This window comes from Microcaecilia unicolor, chromosome 11 (genome assembly GCF_901765095.1).
Source record: "Microcaecilia unicolor chromosome 11, aMicUni1.1, whole genome shotgun sequence".
Taxonomy (NCBI): Eukaryota; Metazoa; Chordata; class Amphibia; order Gymnophiona; family Siphonopidae; genus Microcaecilia; species Microcaecilia unicolor.
In genome coordinates, this window is record NC_044041.1 from 77,513,180 (window position 1) to 77,538,157 (window position 24,978).

Sequence of the window (24,978 nt, forward strand, 5' to 3'; positions counted from 1 at the left end):
ATATTTCTTGAGGTCAGAATACACAAGCAAACTTTCAGGAAGCGTTCTCTCGATACAGGGGAATGGGAGCCATCTTTTTGAAGCTTTCATGCTCATAACAAATCAGCGGGGCAATCCACTGCTGGATCCCATGGCTTCAGTCAGCAAAAGAGTGTTGATCTGAAGGAACAGACATGCTGTTGTAACTTTTGCTAATGAAGCAACTTCTGTATGTGTTTCCTCCCAATACTAGGTGGGGTGGTTAATTGGATTTTATCTTACTCCTATTGGGTGATTCATAGTTCCAGACTGGCCCAGAAGACCTTGCTTTGCACATCTGATTTGATTCAAAGATCAACTGCAGCTGCTTCCCCAGAGGAAGAGCCTATCTCTTCATGGGCTGGTAATCATGAAAGCCCTGGCTTCCTTCCATCTTACAGCTTGGTTCTTGAGAGTTCACGTTTAAGGCACAGAAGATTTTCAGAAGTTATTTATTGCAACTTTACTTGGAGCTAGGGAGCGTTCCTTTTCCATAGTATTTGCAAGAGTCTGGAAACTTTTATTTTTTTAATTTGATTTATTTTATCTTAGTACATTTATCAAGCAATATCTCCTTTTGCATGAACAGCTCATATTTTGGCTTTTTCTTTGATGGGACAACATTCTGGTTTAGCCCTTGGATCCTTAAAGGTAGCTGCTGTTTCCTATTTTTCAAGACCATAAAGAGAAGTCCTTTAGCAATTCACTTGGGCATAACCTGCTTCCTTGGGGAGCTTCTCACAAATTCACCCTCCTATTTGCTCTTCTCCTGAATGGAGTTTTGAATTTATTGCTGAAGGCCCTGGGGCTTTCACTTTTGAGCCCTAGGAGAGCAGCGTTGAAAGATCTTATTCTTAAACCAATGTTGTGAACTCAGAATTTGAGTTGCAAGCCTTGTTTCGTACGGACCTTTTCTTCAATTTACGGAAGCTAGAATTTCAGTCAGGCCAGTGCTTTCCTTTATGTCCAAATTCATATTTTCTTTTCACGTTAATCAAGTTCTTGTTCCTTCTTTCTGCAGAGGAGTGCGAAGAGTTAAATCTTTGCATTTCTTAGATGTTCATTGCGTTCTTCTCAAATATCTGAAAGTAAGTAATGAATTTCGGAGGTAGGATAGATTGTGCTTTTTGGAGGTGCAAGGAAGTGTGAAGCAGCTTTGAAAGCAACTATTGTTGAGTAAGAGAGATGATTTCTTCAGCCTGTATCCTGAAGAGAAAGCAACCTCCTCAAGGTTTGAGCGTGCTTTCCACTACAGGCATGGCTATTTATTGGGCGGAATTGTGTGTGGTGTCACCAGTGGATAACTTTAAAGTGGCAACATATTTCATACATTTGTGAAATACTATAGGCTCAATGTGGGTGCATGAGCAGAAGCTGGGTTTGGAGCTGAACTTTGGGTAGGGACTGTCTGAGGTTTTGCTACATCCCACAGGTTCTGAACTGGCCTGATAAGGAAGGAGAAATTTTGCCATCTATGAATTTATTTTTCCTTTACTTCTACCAGACCAGTTCAGAGGTTCTTCCTGAGACTAAGGCAGTATTATAAGTAGCTGTAGACTAATGATTCTGATGTGTTGTTTTATTTTCTTCTGCATTTGTGAAGAGCGAGGTTTTCTTCTCATATTTAAGCATCTAGTTTTGTTATATCAAGAAATAATCCATTTTTCCTTAGCGTCCCTCCGGACCGGACCAGGATTGGACTGATGGGTTGTGCTCGCCTACCAGCAGGTGGAGACTGAGAAAAAACTCTGACTCTAGAGAGCCAATAGGAGCCCTGGCCATGTGACCTTAGCCTCAGTATTTTCTCAGTCTCCCAGCAGGTAGGAAGTGAGCCCATTAGTCTCTCTCCTTTCTCTTTAGATATTACAGATATTTGTGATAATTCTTCTGTGCCTGGAATCTTATTTAGAGGCTTGACAGGGTTTCCTTTCTCTTCTTTCTTTGACAGCCTCGGGGGTGTTAAACTCGGGTGTCTCGAGTCCACCCCCCTTCCTCCCCATCTCCCTGGCTTAGCAGGGAAGGGCCGTCCCTTTCTCTGGAAAGGTGTACCGTCTTTGGGAGAAGCAGCCACTTTTAACAGGTAGCTGCTTTAAAAGAATTAAATCAAATAAAAGGAAATTCAAAGAAGCAGCCTTTCTTTCCCCAGACTTCTAACGAGCAGGCAGCTCCAGTGTTTTATTATGATTGAGGGGTTATAAAAAAAAAAAAAAAACAAACAGAAGAAAATAATTCAGTATCTGTGACTTTAAACAGCGATTTTTCTCGTCAGATTTAATTTCCTCCATTTTCTTGCGTTTTGGCGGCGGCGGCAGTTTAAACAAATGAAAAAAAAAAAAAAAAAAAGAAAGGTGCGAACCGCGTAAGCGCGGCCACCTGTTTTTTCCGATATGGCTTAAAAGTTCAAACAGCTGCTGTCGGTCAGCGTCGCGCAGTTCACGCAGCCGGAACGTGTAAATTTTGCTCTCCCTTCTAGGTTTCTTCGGGTCCGGTGCTGCCTCCGGTTTTTTCGGGGCCTTTTTCGCCGGCTGTTGTTTCTTCAACGTTCCACTGGGCTCCGCTTGTTCGGAGGTGTTGGGCGCGCTGTCGATTGCCACGGGGCCAGTGGCGCGAACAGCGGCCATTTTGTTTCTCCCTCCATCTTATCAGTCGGGGATCTCTCTGCTGAAGGTAAGGCTGCAGTTCATAGAGCAGTTCGGCTCCAAAATGTGTACACTTTTGTATGTGCTGAACGGCGTATTCTAAAATGCTCTTCACATCAGCAGGCAATATTTGGTTGAAAGGGGGCTCCTTTCATATATGGATATATAACAAGCTTTTCTTCTTTTAAATTTCTATGTATCACGGGGCTGTTAACACTAGTTTTTTCTGGTGCTCAGTCATTTTTCATTGCCTGGTGGAAAATCTACATCTTATCATAATATAATATCATAATTCATTTCAAGCATTTTCCTCAATAGCTGTAGTATTATACAGTGTTTTAAGAACTTTAGAAACTTTCTCTATAGGCATAGAGTAAATTTCTGTCTTTCTCATTCCCTGATGAATAGGACTACATTGTCTAAGAGTCAATTGATTGGTACTTTGCAATTCTGACCATAATATCTTAGTTCCTTTCAAGCATTTTACTCCATGCCTATGATGTTATATAGTGTTTTAAGAACTTAACAGACAATCACTCTCAATGGCTGTAGTGTTATACAGTGTTTTCTTTTTCCGGCTTTAAGAAGCCTTCTCTAGAGGCATACAGTATATTGTTCAGATGCCATGGGGATATATCAGCTCTTTCATATTCTCTGAGGGACAGTCCTGTCTACCAAGCTCCCAGTCACTCAGCTGCCTTAGCAGGCATGCTTTATTCATGTCTTCCCTTCTTTTCCAACTGCCTTGAAGCCTCTCATATTTCATTTTAGCTTTCTTCTGGTTTTTACAGGACATATGGTCACTTAGAGAATAAAGTCATCCTTTCACTTAAAGATAGTGGACGGTCCTCAAACCATCTACTCGTGTTTGTCTCTACTCTATCAGTTCAGCATTGGCAGATTATAAACATCCTGGTTTGGTCCAGTATGCCTATACATACCATCTGCTATCTCTTCCTCTTCCTTAGAGACCTGATGTTATATCAAGCTTTCTTGAATTCAGATACAGTCTTGTCTACACTGCCTTCACCAAGTGGCTGTGGCACAACTTCACTTTTTTCGTTACAGGTAATTTCCAAGTTTGTCCTTTTTCATTTTCATTCTATGCGCCTTCACTCCAGAGTGTTCTTTCAATTGGAAGGGGATTCACTCACTTCCTGTGTATTTATACCATAGGTACATAAGTATGGTTATGCTGGGTAAGGCCTAAAGTCCATCAAGTCCAGCATTCATATCTAATGGGCATAGGTACATAAGTTTTGCCATTCTGGGGAAGCTCAAATGTCCACCTTTCTACAGCCAGAACAGCATTAAAGAAAAAAAAAAAAAAAAAACCTCACGAGAGTATCGAACAGAAATCTCTGCTCCAAAAGCAAGGCTTTGCAGTAATTCTGCAAACTAACGCATACAATATTTGCCATGGCTGTTCACCACTAGGAACACCGGGGACCCTGGGCCTAGGTTCGGTGTTTTAACCTGAAACAAGCTCAACATTCATATCTATTGGGTGTGAGTCTGGTACTACTACTACTACTTAACATTTCTAGAGCGCTACTAGGGTTACGCAGCGCTGTACAAATTAACAAAGAAGGACGTTCCCTGCTCAAAGGAGCTTACAATCTACATCTCAGTGAGGGAGGACGCATGACCGTGGTACGTGGATTAGTGGTATGTGGATTAGGGAGATCCAAGAAATTACAGGCCGGTGAATCAGACGTTCATACTGGGACAATTTTTTTCTGTCCGGAGCGTACTACCATAGCTGGTGGACTCCTATATTCAGAACTTTCTATATTCAGAACTTACCCAACTATGGAACGCCATAGAGATAGGGTTGGAGTTTGTAGCCCTATTTAACTGGTGTCCTTGGTCACCCTTCCTCTTCTCCTCAGGGTCCAGAGAATGGCTAGTTTTTTGCTTATGCATTAACCAGTCATTTTCAGCAGTACTCTCTCTTCCGTTCTTTTATAGATCTAAGAGGATGTTCATTGCGCTCTTAGGGTCATTTCATTCTTACCTAGACGACTGCCTAATTGGAGAAAGTCTTATCAGCAGAGTTCTCAGGTCACGCACCGGGTGTTGCATTTCTTACAGTCTCTAGGTTGGGTGGTGAGGCCTCTCATTTGATCTCTCATTTGATCTCTCATCAGATATCTCTGATTTTCTCTTTGTTTAGTCAGGTTGGCGCACAGTCTTTTGTCTCCTCTGCAAACATCCCAGTTTATATTTTTCTTGGTGACCTTGGGCCTTCGGCCATTTCCTCGCTCTATTCTGCAGAATGCAATTTTACTTTCTAATGCCCAAGAAGGAATTTTCCTTCATCCTATTGCGAATCTCAGGGTCATCAATCGCGCTATTTAAGTGTCATCTAGTTATCTCAAGAACCTTAGTTCTGTCATTGGGATGCTTCGTGCAGTACACTTTTGGCAGAAGCTTGTTTTTATATATTTTTTTTCTGGGGGACCTCAGCAATTCGTTTTACCTTCGGGTGAATTTTGTTTTCCCTACTGACAAACAAGGCGGAGAGAGCTATGTTGGTCCTTGCCTTGGCAATGGGTTATGTCATCCGCCAAGGAGGAGTTAAGAGTATACTCTTGAGTTTGTACTCATTTTTTCTTAGTTGTGTCACCCTGCGTTTAGGTGAATGGACTCTCATTTTTTCAGCCTTACTTCCTCACTGCGACACTTCAGGGCTATCTCTTTTTGCCTTCAGGCTCACGAACATTCTTGCTCTTCCGTTCAGCAACAGTCTTGACGGAGACAGGGACAGATGCCAACGTCCAGCAGGGGTTTTTTCAACCTTCTTTATGCGTTTCTTCCATCATCTCACTAGGTGTTTACGCAGAACCAAGGCACCCTTCTACATCCGGACCCCCAGTCACTCAAACTTATGGCGTGGTTACTGGGTCTGCAACATCTTTGATATTTTCGCAGGAAGTACTTCAAGTTTTAATTGCTTCCAGACAGAAATCTACATTAAAGTCCTATGAATCAAAGTGGCGACGGTTCACTCTGTGGTACTCCTCTCGCCACTTCATTCCACAAACAGTATCCATTTTGCATGTTTGGATATCTTCGCATCTTGCGAAATCTTGTCTGTCTTACTCATCCTTAGAGTTCATTGGCAGCTCTATCAGTGATGCATGATACTGTTGACAACCGCACGCTTATGCAGCATCCACTGTCAAAGCGGTTTCTTAAAGGAGTCCTGCACCTGTACCTCCCGCTTCGTCCACCAGCTAGGTGAACTAGGTGAACAGACTCTTAAAGTTCTGTTTTCTAGTAGCCATAACTTTTCTATAAAGTTTTCCTCTTCAAGCAGTATTTCCCAGTAGCCATTGCAGCAAGTAGATCTATGTGTGGAATACTTCTACGGTTGGTAACTTCTTTTCGGTCTGCTGTAGTTTAAAGTTTTCACCTTTCCCAATCGGTTTTTTTCTCTATTGGTTTTGTCCTTCTAGCCAGTAGGCGTAAAAGTTTTTCATTGTTTCTAACCCGCTATATCGCGAAGGATCAAGGAAATGAGAATGTCTATTTCTCTTCTCGCTGAGAGGGCAGTTCCACAGCGTATACAACATATTCCACAACTTCAGAAAGCGGGCTCTATTCTTACTACGGCGATTTTTGGTGCTCTCGGTGCACATTGGGTAAGTTGGCAACTTAGTCCTAGTTTCATTTTATTTGCCATTGGGACACACTACATGTTAGTTGTCGCCAGGTGTCTATGCAGCATGAACATTTCTCTGCAGTTTTCATAGGGTCCCTCCCTTCAGATTACTGCTTTGGTACTTCCCATCAGTCCAATCCTGGTCCGGTCCGGAGGGACGCTAAGGAAGGAGAAATTAGATCTTACCTGCTAATTTGCTTTCCTTAGTCCCTCCGGACCGGACCAGGCCCCTCCCATGTTCTCTCTACTCTTTAGCTTCTTTTATTAAGTAGGAAGTGTATTCATTCCTTTACGATTCGTGGAACAATACTATATATATACAGAACTTTACGTGGTCTATACCACATCTCTGGTGGTTGCTGGTGAGCTCAATTGCTGGAATCTATCTATAAAACCTTAAATACGCCATACCACTTCTCTGGTGAGAGTTGTGGCTGAGCTCAGTTGCTGGAATATCTATAAAACCTTAAATATGATTTACCACTTTTCTGGTGAGAGTTGCTGGTAAGCTCAGTTGATGGAATATATATAAAATCTTAAGTGGGCCATACCACTTCTCTGGTGAGAGTTGCTGGTGAGCTATAAGACAAGTGAGCCATACCACTTCTCTGGTGAGAGTTGCGGGTGAGCTATATTATACGTGAGCCATACCACTTCTCTGGGGAGAGTTGCTGGTGAGCTATATTACATGTGAGCCATATCGCTTCTCTGGTGAGATTTGCTGGTGAGCTATAGTACAAGTGAGCCATACCACTTCTCTAGTGAGAGTTGCTGGTGAGCTGTAATACATATCGGGCCATACCACTTCTCTGGTGAGAGTTGCTGGTGAGCTCTGATACTTGGCATTGCCGAGTGCTTTGTGGCTGCTAGGATTCCATACGGCACAGAAGGTCTTTCTTTCTTTCCTGCTTTGTTATTCAAATACTGAGGCTAAGGTCACATGGCCAGGGCTCCTATTGGCTCTCTAGAGTCAGAGGTTTTTTCTCAGTCTCCACTGCTGGTAGCGAGCACAACCCATCAGTCCCAATCCTGGTCCGGTCCGGAGGACTAAAGGAAAGCAATTAGCAGTCAGATCTAATTTCTCCTTTATGTTTTATTTAAAGTTTGCAAAGCATACAAATCAACTGCAACAAATACAGTACACAAGTTTGGATACTTACAAAGCATTTGACATACCATATTCCTTCAGTATGTATTTGTGTATTTATGAGGCACTGTTAGGGTTTTATAACAGAGAAATAATCCATTAATAATACATTTCAGAAGAAAGGGAAAAAATACCATGTCTCCGATTGCTTTGTCATTCAAATACTGAAGACCTTGAGGGCTGCATGGTACACAGGGCTCACAAGTCTTCGTTCTCAGTCTCCATATGCTGGTTGGTGTGCAAGACCCCCCCCCCCCCCCCCCCCCCCCCCCCCCCCCCCCCGGATCTGAACTGGTCTGGTAGGACTAAAGTAAAGAAAACAAAACAAACGGGTAAGACCTAATTTCTCCTTTCTGATTGAATCCGTGAGTAGATGGTAGTATTTCTTTTAATGTGTCATTTGGACTTTCATTTCTAGTTCTATGGTGGAATACAGCATTGACCTTAACATTTTGTATTCTTTGTGTTGCCTAAATTACATTTGTGTCCTTTATTTCATAAATAATTTTATTTGAATAGAAGGCAGCAAATATTTCTGACTCTTATATAAGTCACTTTTGGGCTCATTTTCGAAAGAGAAGGGCGCCCATCTTTCGACACAAATCAGGAGATGGGCGTCCTTCTCCCAGGGTCGCCCAAATCGGCATAATCGAAAGCTGATTTTGGGTGCCCTCAAGTGCTTTCCGTCATGGGGACGACCAAAGTTCCCGGGGGCTTATCGGAAGCATAGCGAAGGTGAGACTGGGGCGTGCTTAACACATGGGCGTCCTCGGCCGATAATGGAAAAAAGAAGGGCATCCCTGACGAGCACTTGGCCGACTTTACTTGGTCCATTTTTTCTTACGACCAAGCCTCAAAAAGGTGCCCGAACTGACCAGATGACCACCGGAGGGAATCGGGGATGACCTCCCCTTACACCCCCAGTGGTCACTAACCCCCTCCCACCTTAAAAAAAAACTTTAAAAATATTTTTTGCCAGCCTCAAGTGTCATACCCAGCTCCCTGACAGCAGTATGCAGGTCTCTGGAGAAGTTTTAGTGGGTGCAGTGCACTTCAGGCAGGCGGACCCAGGCCCATCCCCCCCTACCTGTTACACTTGTGCTGGTAAATGTGAGCCCTTCAAAACCCACCACAAACCCACTGTACCCACATGTAGGTGCCCCCCCATTCACCCCTTAGGGCTATGGTAGTGTTGTACAGTTGTGGGTAGTGGGTTTTGGGGGACTCGGCAGGGAGCTATGCACCTTGGAGTTTTTTTCTGAAGTCCACTGCACTGCCCCCTAGGGTGCCCGGTTGGTGTCCTGGCATGTCAGGGGGGCCCCAGTGCACTACGAATGCTGGCTCCTCCCACGACCAAATGGCTTGGATTTGGTCATTTCTGAGATGAGCGTCCTCGATTTCCATTATCGCTGAAAACCGGGGACGACCATCTCTAAAGTAGACCTAAATGTTGAGATTTGGGCGTCCCCAACTGTATTATCGAAACGAAAGGTGGCCGCCCATCTTGTTTCGATAATACATGTTTCCCCGCCCCTTCACGAGGACGTCCGAGGACACCCTCAGGAAAACTTGGGCACCCTGATTATACCCCCCTTTGTGTCCCTGTCCAATTGTTATACCACATGTTTATTACTTTTGTCGTGCAGGTCACACACCAAAACTGGTACCTGGGGCATTTACCTCAAGTGACTGAATGCACATTTGTGTGTTTGAGTTGGTATTATTTTGAAGAAAACATATGCACCTCAGAGGTACAATAAATATATTTGCTATTTGACAGTTTGGACCTTGATGCTTGGATCAATGAACCTCCATCAGACAGCGAGTCTGAAGATGAAAAGCCCAAGACCATCTTCCAGGATGAGGAGCACCGGCAAGTTAAACAGGGGCGGCCAGAGGTTGATGAGGAAGAGCTAGCCAGGGTATGCTGGTACCTAAACTTTGACAGTGCTTCTAGTAATGTGTGCACATGCTTTTGGGCTCATTTTCGGAAGATGGGCGTCCTTCTCACAGGGTTGTCCAAATCGGTATAATCGAAAGCCGATTTTGGACGTCCCCAACTGCTTTCCGTCACAGGGACGGCCAAAGTTCAAGGGGGCGTGTTGGAGGTGTAGCGAAGGCGGGACTTGGGCATGCCTAACACATGGATGTCCTCGACCCATAATGAAAAAGCAAAAGGGTGTCCCTGATGAGCACTTGGATGACTTTACATGGTCGTTTTTTTCTTGAGACCAAGGCACAAAAAGGTGCCCAAAATGACCAGATTACCACCGGAGAGAATCAAGGATGACCTCCCCTTACTCCCCCAGTGGTCACTAACCCCCTCCCACCCTCATAAAATATCTTTCGCCAGCCTCTGTGCCAGCCTCAGATGTCATACTCAGGTCCATCACAGCAGTATGCAGGTCCCTGGAGCAGTTTTAGTGGGTGGAGTGCCCTTCAGACAGGTGGACCCAGGCCCATACCTTCCCCCCACCTGTTACGTTTGTGGAGGAAACAGCGAGCCCTCCAAAACCCACCACAAACCCACTGTACCCACATATAGGTGCCCCCCTTCACCCGTAAGGGCTATTGTAGTGGTATACAGTTAGGGTTAGCGGGTTTTGGGGGGCTCAGCACACAAGGTAAGGGAGCTATGTACCTGGGAGCAATTTATGAAGTCCACTACAGTGCCCCCTAGGGTGCCCAGTTGGTGTCCTAGCATGTCAGGGGGACCAGTGCACTACAAATGCTGGCTCCTCCTACGACCAGAGGGCTTGCATTTGGTCGTTTTTGAAATGGAAGTCCTTGGTTTCCATTATCACCGAAAATCAGAAACGACCAAGTCTAGGGATGACCATCTCTAGGGACGACCTAAATTTCAAGATTTGGACGTACCTGACTGTATTATCGAAACAAAAGATGAACATCCATCTTGTTTCGATAATACGGGTTTCCCCGCCCCTCCATCGGGACGTTTTGCGAGGATGTCCTCAACAAAACTTGGACGTCGCTTTTGATTATGCCCCCCCACATCTAACTCCTCCTGTTTATACTATTTGATGGTGAATATTCCAAACACAGTGTGGATTTGCAGAATTTGGTAATATTGAATGCAGAAAGTGACTTGCAAAACTATCAAGCTGTGATTCTTTCAACTCTCACTACTTGACAATCCCTGAAGGGAAGACGGGGTTCTTTCCAGAATGTTTCCACATTAGTTTAGAGACTCAACTTCGGGAGAATAGTTCAGTTTGGGATTTTGTTACTTGAAACCCAAGTCTGAGGACTTGGACAGACATCACTTCGGTTTCATAGACTTAAAATGAAAAACCTTTGTAGAGTGGGAGGAAAAATCTGGAACTACATTTTCCAGGTTAATATTTCTCCACATACCTCACCATGATTTGATTCTGTATATTTGTTTGTTTAAAAGCTTTATATACTGCTTACCCTTTCTAAGATCTAAGCGACTTACAATGTAAATAGTTAAAATTAAAAGGAACTCCGTAAAAGGAAAGACCTACATCACTCACATCAGGGTTATAATTCACCCCCACTGTTAACATAAAACAATACTACGTTATTCATGTCTGGTGGGAAGGAGGACCATGGATGGTGGTTGATCGTTCTTTTTGTTGGTTTATTTATTTATTTATTGCATTTGTATTCCACATTTTCCCACCTTTTTACAGACTCAATGTGGCTTGCATGCTCCTTCCTGTATTTATATATTTGAACGTGTGTTTTCATATTTGTCCCCTTGGGACATACATTGTGCATTTGTATAGCAATTTTTGACTTTGTGTTTTTTTTTTAGCGGCGAGCAGCACGAAAGCAGGAGCAAGCAAACAACCCATTTTATATCAAAAGCTCTCCTTCCCCACAGAAGGTACAGTCATGATTTCTTTTTATCATAGTTTTTAAAAACATTTTCCTTATTCGTTTAAAAAGAGTATCAAACTAAACAAAATAATGGGACAATATAAAAAAAATTGAATTTTACAGGATTGTTGCCATTTGCTTCCTTAATGTTGGGCACAGTAAACAGGAAGAACCTCTATGACAGCATCACAGACAGGTGAAAGTAGAGGTTGGCCAAAGGATGATCCACCACAGGAAATGTTACTTAAATGCACTTGATTCATATTCACAGCACTAGTTTAGGGAGCCAACGTGATCCATGTTTCGGCGGAGCAGACTGCCTCAGGGGTCACAAATCAAACTCTCTGAAAGCGAAGGAAGGTATAAAAATTGCTGGTGCACAAGTGCTTGTAACATACAGGAAATCAAGTAAAATCAGGTGGCTGTTTCCTGGCTGATCTGTTTTATTTATGCTGCTTGATGGTGGATTGTCCTTTGGCCAGCCTCTACTTGTTCCTTAATGTCAACCAAACCAGTGTAAACAAATGGGCTTCTGCCCCACCTAGCAGCAGATAGACAGCAAACACTTATGCATCCTGCCCAATGCTGGGTTCTGTGCAGCCATACATTCCTCAGTTTTTTTGGGAAGAACTGCATGACCCATCCAGTCTCTCTAGAAAGGTGGCTAGAGTTGAACCTGCTGCTCTATACAGATTACCTCCCTCTGTTCTTACTTTTGTTTTTGTTCCTTTTATTTGTGTGAGTCGTTTGTTTTACTTTGAATGGAAATACTATATACTTTTATTCCATCCTCTTCCATATAGGTATTCTTTGTGTATATCCCATGCCTTTTAAAATTCCTGCATTATTTGCAACATGGAATCCTGGTATTGGCTTCTGGTCCCACCTGGAGAACTGGTCACTCAGTTGAGCATTGACAGATGGAGGAGAAGCTCCCTGGTCCCTGTTGAAGTCCATTTCTTGCACTCACCAGGAGGCATCCAGGGACCTCTCTTCTCTGGCAACCCCCAGGGTGGAGACTCCTCTCTTAGCCAGACTCAGATCCCTGCTTAGTTAGTCTTGTGGGGGGGGGGGGGGGGGAGTTCTTTTATAAAGGTTTTTTTTTTTTTTTTAATTTGGGAGTCAGGGCTTGATGGGGCATCTCTGTGAGTAAGCTGGGGCATTGAAGGTTCTGGCACATTCAGTGGGTTCAGTGATGGTGCTAGGTGATGCTGTGTTGGGCAAAATATTGGTGGAGCCATGGCCCCTATGACCCACCCTATTCCGCTGCCCATGTGTTGCATAGTATGGCAATATACAAAAGGGCAGCATTGGTATGGGGACATCAGTGGTAGCCAGGGATAGCAGTAGCTCAGACAATTCTCTCTGGCAGAGATTTTCAGAACAGTCACGTGGTTATTCCTATATTAGTTTTTGAGGCATTATAGGCTTGATGTGCAGCCAGAAAGATTGGGCTGGTGTCTTCAAAGCATGTACATACTACAGCCACGCAATCTAAGGGCTGCGTTTGCTACATTCCATTCATCTGAACTGGTTTGGTCGATAAAGAAAGGAAAATTTGATCTTAACTGATAATTTCCTTGAGTTCTATCAGACCAATCCAGAGTCTCACCCAGGTTAGGATCTTGATGTAGTATATATATACATAGGGCCTGTCCTGTTTGCAGATTTTTGGGTATTTGGTTCTGTGCATGTGGTTAGGCTTTTCATTGAGGGCTACAGGGACTCTATCCTGGTGGGGTGGGGTTGTTAAAGCCTTTTTCTGTCTTTGTTGCATGGTGCCCTGTGTTGAGCAGGGCACATAAGTACATAAGTAGTGCCATACTGGGAAAGACCAAAGGTCCATCTAGCCCAGCATCCTGTCACCGACAGTGGCCAATCCAGGTCAAGGGCACCTGGCACGCTCCCCAAACGTAAAAACATTCCAGACAAGTTATACCTAAAAAGGTGAAATTAGATCTTACCTGCTAATTTTCTTTCCTCTAGACCCTCCAGACCGGTCAAGACGCGTGGGTTATGTCCTCCTACCAGCAGAGGGAGACTGAGAAAACACTAAGCTTTTGAAGCCTGTATATATAACCTGTGCAGAACCTCCACTAGCCAGTATAACCCTGACAAAGCAGAGAAACAAAAAACACTAACAACAACTAGCAACCCTGTACGTGGTCACAGTAAACTGCAAAAACAAGAAACATCTTCCGCTTGCTCTTACAGAAACATGTTCCTTTGCCTTTGATAAAACAGTTGGGCTTCTACAGGTGGACTATCAAAGAAGAGCCCCACCAGTCCCGGACTCCTATCACAAAACAGAAATAAACAGTCTGCAATTAGAGAAACAACAATCTACAGCAGCCAAGAATTATCCAACAAACACACCTCCTGGCCTCCAATACAGACAGGGCGGGCTCTTGACCGGTCTGGAGGGTCTAGAGGAAAGAAAATTAGCAGGTAAGATCTAATTTCACCTTCCTCAGCGACCCTCCAGACCGGTCAAGACGCGTGGGACGTACCAGAGCAGTAACTAACTTACGGGAGGGACCTACTAAGGCCAGAGGTCAAAACTGCTGCCCCAAAGTGCACCTCGTCCTTTGCATGCACAGGAATCCTATAATGCTTCACAAAGGAATGCAACGAAAACCAAACCGCAGCCCGACAAATATCTAACAGAGAAATCATACTATTCTCCGCCCACGAGGCTGCCATTCCCCTAGTGGAATGAGCAGACTAGCCCCTAGGCACCACAGGACCCTTCACCAAGTAAGCAGATGCAACCGCCTCCTTCAACCACCGTGCTATGGTCACCTTAGGAGCCGCTGCACCCTTCTTTGGGCCACCCTGAAGAACGAACAAACGGTCAGAGGCTCTGAAGTCCTGAGTTCCAGAGAGATAACAACTCAAAACTCTCCTGACATCCAGCTTGGCAATACCACGCTGCTCCGAATCTCCAGCCATATCACCCAACACTGGCAGAGAGATGACCTGATTAACATGGAACTCGGAAACCACCTTGGGCAAAAAAGGAAAGCACCGTCCGCAACGAAACCTTTCCCTCAGAAAGGACAAAAATGGTTCCCTACAAGACAAAGCCTGAAGCTCTGAAACACTCCGTGCTGAAGTAATCGCCACCAACAAGACCGTCTTTAAAGATAAATCCTTACAAGATGCCGATACCAGCGACACAAACGGAGGCCTGTTCAAAGCATCCAAAACTAGCTTCAAATCCCACGAAGGCACCATCCGTCACTGAGGCGCACTACCTCAGGCACAGACGCGAAGGACTTTCACTGAAGCTTCCCACGAAAACATGACAAAGCTGCCACCTGAACCTTCAGTGTAGACAAGGCCAGACCCCTATCAACACCATCGTGCAAAAATTCCAAAACTTCCGCCACCGAAGAGCGAAACGGCCGAACTCGATGGTCTTCACACCAGTGCTCAAAGATTCTCCAAACCCGGACATACGCCAAGGAAGTGGATCGTCTACGGCAACTCAACATCGTAGCAAAGCCACTGGACGAAAGCCCCTTCTTCTTCAACTTGTGCCGCTCAAGAGCCAAGCCATAAGCGAAAACCGAGCCGGATCCGGCATGATTATCGGGCCTTGACACAGAACTGATCCCAACAAAGGCAGGGCCGCCACCCCTGCCAACCGCACCAGGTCTCCGTACCATGGTCGACGCTGCCAATCCGGAGCTACCAGAATCACCCGACCGAAGTGATGTTCGATGCGCTATATTACTCGACCGACTAACAGCCACGGAGGAAACACATACAGTCACTCCCGAGGCCAAGGCAACAGAAGAGCGTCGATTCCCTCCGCTCAAGGGTCTCTTCAGCGACTGAAAAAAAAAAAATCTCTGAACTTGCGCATAGCGAGCCGTTGCCCTAAGATCACCGAAAGTCCCCAGACCGACACAACTCACTGGAACACTGACCGAAGAAAAGACCACTCTCTGGGATCTAGAGTGTGCCTGCTGAGATAATCTGCATCTATGTGACCTACCCCGGCCACATGCGCTGCCAAGAGAGCCTGAAGATGAGTTCAACTGCGCCGCCAAGGCTCTTCGTCCCCCCTTGACGGTTGACATATGCTACTGCCATGGCATTGTCACAGAGCACTCGGACTGCCTTGTGGCGAACCACCGACGTCAAGGCCTGGAGCGCCACCCGAATGGCCCGAGTTTCCAGCCGGTTGATGGACCACTCTGTTTCTGCCCGAGACCACCGGCCTTGAGCTACCTGACCGAGACAATGTGCCCCCCAACCTTGCAGACTGGCATCTGTGACCATTACCAGCCCCTGTGGGGACTCCAACGGCATTCCTTTTCCCAAATTGCGCGGGTTGAGCCACCAGCGGAGACTGAGACGAGGGGCCACCGACAGCAGACAACACATTTCCAAGTCCTGCGACAGAGGGGACCAACGACTGAGCAGAGCTGACTGTACCTGACGCATGTGCGCCCTGGCCCACGGAACTACCTCTATGGTCGCCGCCATCAGGCCCAGGACCTGACGATAAGTACGGGCCGTCGGCGCCTTCTCTGCAAGGAACCGACGAATCGGACCCTGTAACTTGGAACCAAAAGGCTGCACGAAGGAAAGTGAAGATAAGCTTCCGTCAAATCCAGGGAAGTGAGAAACTCTCCTTTCCGGACCGCACCAGTGACCGACCGCAACGTCTCCATCCGGAAAGAGGGCACCTTGAGTGCCGCATTGACCCTTTTGAGATCTAAAATGGGACGAAAAGTGTCCTCTTTCTTGTGGACCACAAAATAGATCAAATAGCACCCTGAGCGTTGCTGATCTGAAGGAACAGGAACCACGGCTCCCAACGCGAGCAGCCACCGCAGAGTGTCCCTCACTGCTGCCCTCTTGCTCCAAGACCGACAGAAGGATTCCAGAAACACTTCGGGAGAACAGCTTTCGAATTCCAGCGCATATCCGCCTCGAAACACCTTGAGAACCCACTGATCTGACCTGATTTGGGCCCAGCTCTGGTAAAACAGACTCAGCCGAGCCCCAACATGCACCAGAGCCTGAGCCCGCACACCTTCATTGGGAATTGCGGCCTGAATACTAACCTCCTGCGGAAAAGCCACGCCCTCCGTGACGACTCTCACGAAAGAACTGTGCGCGCTGGAAAAACCGACCCCTAGAGGTCCTACTACTATTAAACATTTCTATAGCACTACTAGACTTATGCAGCGCTGTCCAAATTAACATGAAAAGACAGTCCCTGCTCAACAGAGCTTACAATCTAAATTGGACAGACAAACAGACAGCTAGGGGTAGGTCCCACTCGATCTGCCCGGCCTATACCGCTGAGCCTCCCTAAACCGTCCCCGAGAGGAACTAGTTCTGGCCCCTGCCTTGAACCGAAAATCTGGAAGCCATAGAACCTTGGTATCACTAAGACCTCACACTAACTTGTCCAAATCTTCTCCAAAGAGCATAGCTCCCTTAAGTGGCAGAGACCCACAACCATAGCCATATTTTTTGTCTGAAGTAGGCAACAAATCATAAAAGCCTCAGACAAAAAGGATGAACCCATGTCCAAGTCGGCTAACTCCTGACCCCCAGAAGAACCAACATCTACCGAATCATCCAGGAGCTTCTTGGCCCAACGAAAACATGCCCGAGCTACCAGACCCCCACAAACCGAGGCCTGCAGGGCTAGAGCCGACAAAACAAAATTACGCTTGAGAAAAGATCCCAACTTCCTATCCTGAGGATCACGGAGGGCCGTTCCTCCATCAACCGGGATAGCCGTAGCTATAATTACTGCCGTCACTACTGCATCTACCGTGGGAGCCTTAAAGGAATCCCTATCGTCCTGAGGGAGGGGATAAAGCCTCGCCATTGCCTTTGCCACCATACACGGCAAATCCCATTCCTGACAAATCATCTCCCGGAGATCCTTGTTCATAGGGAAGGATCACGCCTGACGCTGAATGCCCTTCACCAACGGATCCTGGACAGTTTCCCCCAAAGCCACCTCAGGACCAAACTGAAGGGTGGACGACACCTGATCTATGAGTTCTGACAGCTCATCTCTATGGAAAATCCGCACTATTGAAGGATCCTCTCCAGGAATCCACCAATCCTGCTCCTGAGAGCCGTCAATTCCATCTGACTACCCCAGATCACTAAGCACAGCTTCTGCAGCTACAGGAAAAAAACATTGCCTGTCCTCTGACCACTCTAACCGTGGTCTCTCAGCCAAGATGGAAATAGCCCCCTCTTCCAATTAGGGGGGGGGGGGTCCCGATCTCCAGGCCTGATACCGCGTCCAGACAAAATCTGGAGGAAAGCCCACCATTCCTGGACCGTCAATAGGCCCTTTTGTGCCAAAAACGGAGGCCGCAGGCCCAAAAACAGCTGGCTCCACGGGCCGCGTCAGTCTCAAGATGGCGGCTGTTCCCGCCGAAACTGTTCCCGCTGACAGCGGCCCTGCCTACGCTCCCGCTGACCCGGAGACTCCCGACACCATCAATCCCTCCGCGGTCAAGTCGGGGGGTGCCGCAGCCACCTTTATAGGTGCACCGCAAAGCTACACTGAGCGCCCGGCGCCTCTACCCCTCGCCACGAGCACGCGCGCCATCGGAGGAGCTGGGCCGCCATAAACCACGAGGGAAGGGAAAAGCTGTTCCGCAAACGCGCCAAACCAAAAACTCACTCACACTGCAAAAGCACTGAAGCGCTGCTCTCTCGTTCCAGCAAGGAATCGAAACCCCCGTTCGGTCCGCTGAAAATAAAGAAATAAATGCCCTTAAAGGCACAGTACTCCAACTCTGGCAGCTGGAAATTGTAAGGCACTCAAGGCTACAATACTGAGAAAGCAGCCGAGGCACAAAGCTGCCAAGCAAAACGAAATAGAATAACTGACCTTAAAGGCACAGTACTCTAATTCTGGCATCTGGAAATTGTAAGGCACTCAAGGCTACAATACTGAGAAAGCAGCCGAGGCACAAAGCTGCCAAGCAAAATGAAATAGAATAACTGACCTTAAAGGCACAGTACTCTAATTCTGGCATCTGGAAATTGTAAGGCACTCAAGGCTACAATACTGAGAAAGCAGCCGAGGCACAAAGCTGCCAAGCAAAATGAAATAGAATAACTGACCTTAAAGGCACAGTACTCTAATTCTGGCATCTGGAAATTGTAAGGCACTCAAGGCTACAATACTGAGAAAGCAGCCGAGGCACAAAGCTGCCAAGCAAACAGAAATAGAGAGCAGCACAGGGGGAGGGACCCAAACATAGGTGTAACACCCCAGGGGGAAAAACTGGGCCCCACCAGACCCAGGGCCTCAAAGCACTTTTTTTTTTTTTTTTACACACACGTACAGGGTACTGCAACAGAATAAAGTTTGGAAGGAAAAAAAAAAAAAAAATCCTACGACCCAATGACAAACTACCTCACCAGATTATTGGAGACTGCACAGGCTGTCAACTGCTACCTCTGCTGAGACTGAGAAAATACTGGCTAGTGGAGGTTCTGCACAGGTTATATATACAGGCTTCAAAAGCTTAGTGTTTTCTCAGTCTCCCTCTGCTGGTAGGAGGACATAACCCACGCGTCTTGACCGGTCTGGAGGGTCGCTGAGGAATGCGGAATTTTTCCAAGTCCATTTAATAGCGGTCTATGGACTTGTCCTTTAGGAATCTATCTAACCCCTTTTTAAACTCCGTCAAGCTAACCGCCCGTACCACGTTCTCCGGCAACGAATTCCAGAGTCTAATTACACGTTGGGTGAAGAAAAATTTTCTCCGATTCGTTTTAAATTTACCACACTGTAGCTTCAACTCATGCCCTCTAGTCCTAGTATTTTTGGATAGCGTGAACAGTCGCTTCACATCCACCCGATCCATTCCACTCATTATTTTATACACTTCTATCATATCTCCCCTCAGCCGTCTCTTCTCCAAGCTGAAAAGCCCTAGCCTTCTCAGCCTCTCTTCATAGGAAAGTCGTCCCATCCCCACTATCATTTTCGTCGCCCTTCGCTGTACCTTTTCCAATTCTACTATATCTTTTTTGAGATACGGAGACCAGTACTGAACACAATACTCCAGGTGCGGTCGCACCATGGAGCGATACAACGGCATTATAACATCCGCACACCTGGACTCCATACCCTTCCTAATAACACCCAACATTCTATTCGCTTTCCTAGCCGCAGCAGCACACTGAGCAGAAGGTTTCAGTGTATCATCGACGACGACACCCAGATCCCTTTCTTGATCCGTAACTCCTAACGCGGAACCTTGCAAGACGTAGCTATAATTCGGGTTCCTCTTACCCACATGCATCACTTTGCACTTGTCAACATTGAACTTCATCTGCCACTTGCACGCCCATTCTCCCAGTCTCGCAAGGTCCTCCTGTAATCGTTCACATTCCTCCTGCGACTTGACGACCCTGAATAATTTTGTGTCATCGGCGAAGACAAGTATTGTCTTCATCTGTTGGGGAAGTAGAACCCATTCATCTGAGCAGGGCACACAAGTATTGTCTTCATCTGTTGGGGAAGTAGAACCCATTCATCTGAGCTGGCCTGGTGGGACTCTAAGAAAAAAAATTGGCAGAAAAGACCAAATTTAGCCTTTACCCATAGAAATGGCCTCTTAAACTATTGCTAGCCTCATATTTGGCTAAAGGTGTATGCATATTGCTGTTTTATGTGCATTTTTACCCCTGGTAAGTAAAGATATTGTGAAAGGTGCTTGCACATACCTACTTGCATACTTCTTGATTTTTCAAACGTACATGGATGTTTTCAAATTGGAAGATGCAGTTGTTTGCAGGTACAAAACTTAGATTGTGAACCCATTACATTTCTTTGAATGGGCAATTGTGACTTGCCCATTGCCTCAGGTACAAACTTAGATTGTGAGCCTCTCCTGGGGACAGAGAAATATCCAGTGTACCTAAATGTAACTCACCTTGAGCTACTACTGAAAAAGGTGTGAGCAAAAAATCTAAATAAATAAATAAAACATGGATAAAGGTGATTCAGTCGGTATTGTGTATCTGGATTTTCAAAAGACATTTGACAAAGTACCTCATGATTGACTCCTGAGCCAACTAGTAAGTCATGGGATAGGCGGTAATGTCCTATTGCGGATTAAGAAGCGATTAAAAGATAGAAAACAGAGTAGGGTTAAATGGTCAGTTTTCTCAATGGAGAAAGGTAGATAGTGGGGTTCCCCAGGGGTCTCTGCTGGGACCAGTGCTTTTTAACATACTTATAAATGATCTAGAGATGGGAATAACATGGTGAGTTACTTAAATGCTATTAACCAAAGTTATTCAAAGTTGTTAAATTGCAAGAGAGGACCTTATGAGACTGGAAGACTGGGCATCCAAATGGAAGATGACTTTTAATGTGAGCAAGTGCAAAGTGATACATATGGGAAACTATAGCTACATGATGAAAGGTTCCACATTAGGAGTCACTGCCCAGGAAAAGGGTTTACCTGTCATTGTTGATACACTGAAACCCTCTGCTCAGTGTGCAGCTGTGGGTAAGAAAGCAATGAGAATGTTATAAATTATTAGGAAAGGGATGGAAAACAAAAATGAGAATGTATAATGCCTTTGTGTTTGGTGTGACTTCACCTCAAATACCGTTGTGCAGTTCTGTTCACCACATCTAAAAAAATATATAGCAGAACTAGAAAAGGTGCAGAAAAGGGCAACGAAAATGATAAAGGGGATGGGATGACTTCCCTACGAGGAAAGGCTAAACTGGCTAAGGCTCTTCAGCCTATAGAAGAGATGGCTGAGGGAGAGATATGATAGAGGTCTATAAAATACTGAGTGGAGTGTGGTAAATAAACGAATCACTTGTTTACTCTTTCCAAAATTACTAGCACTAGGGGGCACACAATGAAGCTACTAAGTAGTAAATTTACTTTAAACATTTTAATTGAAAAAACAGGTGAAGAGATGGCTGAGGGAGAGATATGATAGAGGTCTATAAAATACTGAGTGGAGTGCGGTAGATAAACATGAATCACTTGTTTACTCTTTCCAAAATTACTAGCACTAGGGGGCACACAATGAAGCTACTAAGTAGTAAATTTACTTTAAACATTTTTATTGAAAAAACAAGTGAATAACAGCGTGATTTTTGTCACCGTTTTCATCCCATATATACAGCTGAATACTATATTCCTTCCCTCCCTCAACCCCCTCCCCTCCCCCACAAATACAAGATCAGCCATAAACACAGGAAATAAGCCCTCCAAAACACCCCTTCCCCCCAAGTCCTACATAATACAACAAACTCAACTATAGAGGAACTGTGGTCTTATGTCTTATGATCCTCTGAGCCACAATAACCAAATACAGGGAAAACCCCAATCTGTAACCCTCCCTCCCCATCCTTACTCCAGTATAAGAAAGTGGATGGTACAGTAGATATATTTATTTATAACTACAGCCTCCCTGCATAAGGAAAAGGAATAATGTGTTAAGGAGCAAACTGCACCCCCGTGGGCTAAGTGCCAGCAGATGATAATCCCATACCAGCAAGAAATGTTTTCTACATTTGGGTAAGCCCCTAGCATCCCCAGCCTCCCACATGCCAGCTGATGTAATTGATTCCTCGAGTGTCCAATATTGTAGAATACATTTACAGCCCACCAAACACATTTTATGAACTAAAAGGGTTTCACCTTTACCTTTCCCCCAAAATGCCCCCGGGTTATCTAATAAGTTGGTCTACTGTCCCTAGCAACCCACCACCTAACAACCGTCCCATATATTGGGTTATTTTGGCCCAAAAACCCTGTATCACTGGACAAGACTAAAAAGAATGAAAAAAGGAGCCCATATCAGGTGTTCAGCGCTATACAAATGCTAATAATAATAATAATATACAGCCCACATTTAATACAAAGGGCCAATGAAGTGCCACCCAAGTGATGTAGTTGTTGTAAGGGAAGGTATACTCTTAAAGTTAGTCATACGTTCCCAATCTGCCAAGTGTGTTTAATGAGAGAGCAGGGTAAAGGATGCCCATTATCCCCGTCAAATTCTAAACTTGTAGATCCAAGGAAAAAACACAATTTGAAGTGTCTGAAACATCAAATGGGAGAGTTAGAGTATATAGCACTAAATGATGAGGTAGATATAATAGGCATCTCAGAGACTTGGTGGAAAGAGGACAATCAATGGGACACTGTGTTAACAGGGTACAAATTGTATCACAGTGATCGAAAGGATCAAATTGGAGGGGGGCTAGGGAATTGTCAAATAAAGTAAACATTCCACATGAAACAGCAGCGTGGAATCATTATGGATAGAAATTTCAGGTGTGAAAGGAAGGAGTATTCTTGTAGGGCTTGTACTACTGTTTGCCGGGGCAAAACGAACAGACAGATGAAGATATGTTTACAGAAATTAGGAAAGCTGGCAGATTGGGCAGCACTATAACAATGGGTAATTTTCAAATCTCCCAATATTGACTGGATAAGTGTTACATCAGGGAGTGCTAGGGAGATAACATTGCTGGATATAATAAATGAACCGATGAGAGGCTATTATAGCCAAAAGATTGTTCTTCAAAGAATGGAAAATGAAGAAAATAAGAAGCAGCATAAGTACTAGTGAGTGAGATGCAAAGCATTAATAAAGAAGGCTAAAAGAGAATATGAAGTGAAACTTGCCGCAGAGGCTAAAACTCACAGAAACAACTTTTTCAGGTACATCAGAAGCAGAAAACCTGTGATGAAATTGGTGGGACTGTTAGATCACGAAGGAGCAAAAGGGGCACTCAGGGAGGACAAGGCCATAGCGGAGAAACTGAATGAATTCTTTGTTTGTCTTTACGGCAGAAGATGTAAGAGATCTGCCTGTACCGGAAATGGTTTTCAAGGGTGATGATGCGGAGGAACTGAAAGAATTCTCAGTGAACTGGAAGATGTACTGAGCCAAATCAACAAGCTAAAGAATTGTAAATCACCTGGACGGGATAGCGCATATCCAAGGGTACTCAAGAACTCAAGCATGAAATTGCTGATCTGCTGTTAGTAATATGTAACCTCCTCTCAATGGAAGAGGGTGAACAGTGGAATGCCTCAGGGGTCGTACTGGGATCGGTATTATTTAACATATTTATATATTTATAAATGATATGGAAATCGGAACGATGAGGTGATCAAATTTGCAGATGATACAAATCTATTCAAGGTTGTACAACATGTGCGGACTGTGAAATATTTCAGGAAGACCTTAGGAAATTGGAAGACTGGGCATCCAAATGGCAGATGAAATTTAATGTGGACAAATGCAAGGTGATGCACATTGGAAAGAATAATCTGAATCATAGTAGGGTCTACCTTGGGTGTCAGCACTCAAGAAAAAGATCTGGGTGTCGTAGATGCTATGCTGAAATCTTCTGCTCAGTGAATGACAGTGGCCAAAAAATCAAACAGGATGCTAGGAATTATTAGGAAAGGGATGGTGAATAAGACCGAAAATAATATAATGTGTTTGTATCACTCCATGGTGCATCTGCACGTTGAGTATTATGTTCTTTATGGTCGCTGTATCTCAAAAAAGTTATAGTGGAATTAGAAAAGGTTCAAAGAAGAGTGACCAAAATGATAAAGGGGATGGAACTCCTCTCATATGAGGAAAGGCTAAAGAGGTTAGGGCTCTTCAGCTTGGAAAAGAGACAGATGAGGGGAGAAGTGATTGAGGTCTACAAAATCCTGAGTGGTGTAGAACAAGTAGAAGTAAATCGATTTTTTTTTTTACTTGTTACAAAAGTACAAAGACTAGGGGACACTTGAAGTTACATGGAAATACTTTAAAAACAAATAGGAGGAAATATTTTTTTCACTCAACGAATAGTTAAGCTCTGGAACTCTTTGCCGGAGGGTGTGGTAACGCGGTTAGCGTATCTGGGTTTAAAAAAGGTTTGGACAAATTCCTGGAGGAAAAGTCCATAGTCTGCTATTGAGACAGCCATGGGAAACAACTGCTTGCCCTGGGATTTATAGTATGGAGTGTTGCTACGATTTGGGTTTCTGCCAGGTACTCATGACTTGGCTTGGCCTCTGTTTGGAAAACAGGATACTGGGCTAGATGGACCATTGGTCTGACCCAGTATGCCTACTCTTATGTTCTTATGCTCTCTTATGTAAGCCTATTTCCTCTTAACTTCATCGTATGCCCTCACATTCCAGTGTGTTCCTTCATTTGCAAAAGACTCTCCTCCTGTACATTAATGCATCCAAGTTATTTAAACGTCTATCATATCCCACTCTCTTCCAGTGCAATACACTGGAGTATGCAACATCCTATCGCCGATATGTTGCAACAAACTAGCCTGGTTATACAACTTCAAATTAGGCAAACTTAAGCCTCCTTGACCCCGTCCTCCCCCAAAGAAATATGAAGCTGCAATTTAGGCTTCCTGCCAGCCCAACAAAATCAAGATATTAAACAATGAAGACCTTTTCAGATCTTTCTGCAACAAACGCAAAGGAAACGTTTGCAAAACATAGAGCCATTTAGGAAAAATTACCATGTATAATGTCAGAGGTAGGTCCCACCAGCTTTCTAGTTGGCATTTAGTGGCATCCGGCAATTTGGAGACATTCAAAGTGTGCAGTTCAGAAACCTCCGTT

General features: G+C 44.9%; 1 protein-coding gene across 1 annotated transcript in view; it reads left to right on the forward strand.

The window, feature by feature from the left end:
* The window catches only part of AP3D1 (adaptor related protein complex 3 subunit delta 1), a 131,823-nt gene that overhangs the window by 66,274 nt on the left and 40,571 nt on the right, over positions 1-24,978 (forward strand). Inside the window, 2 exon segments of the mRNA XM_030219918.1 lie at positions 9,252-9,393; positions 11,271-11,342. Of these exon segments, the coding sequence (XP_030075778.1) occupies positions 9,252-9,393; positions 11,271-11,342 (214 nt within the window).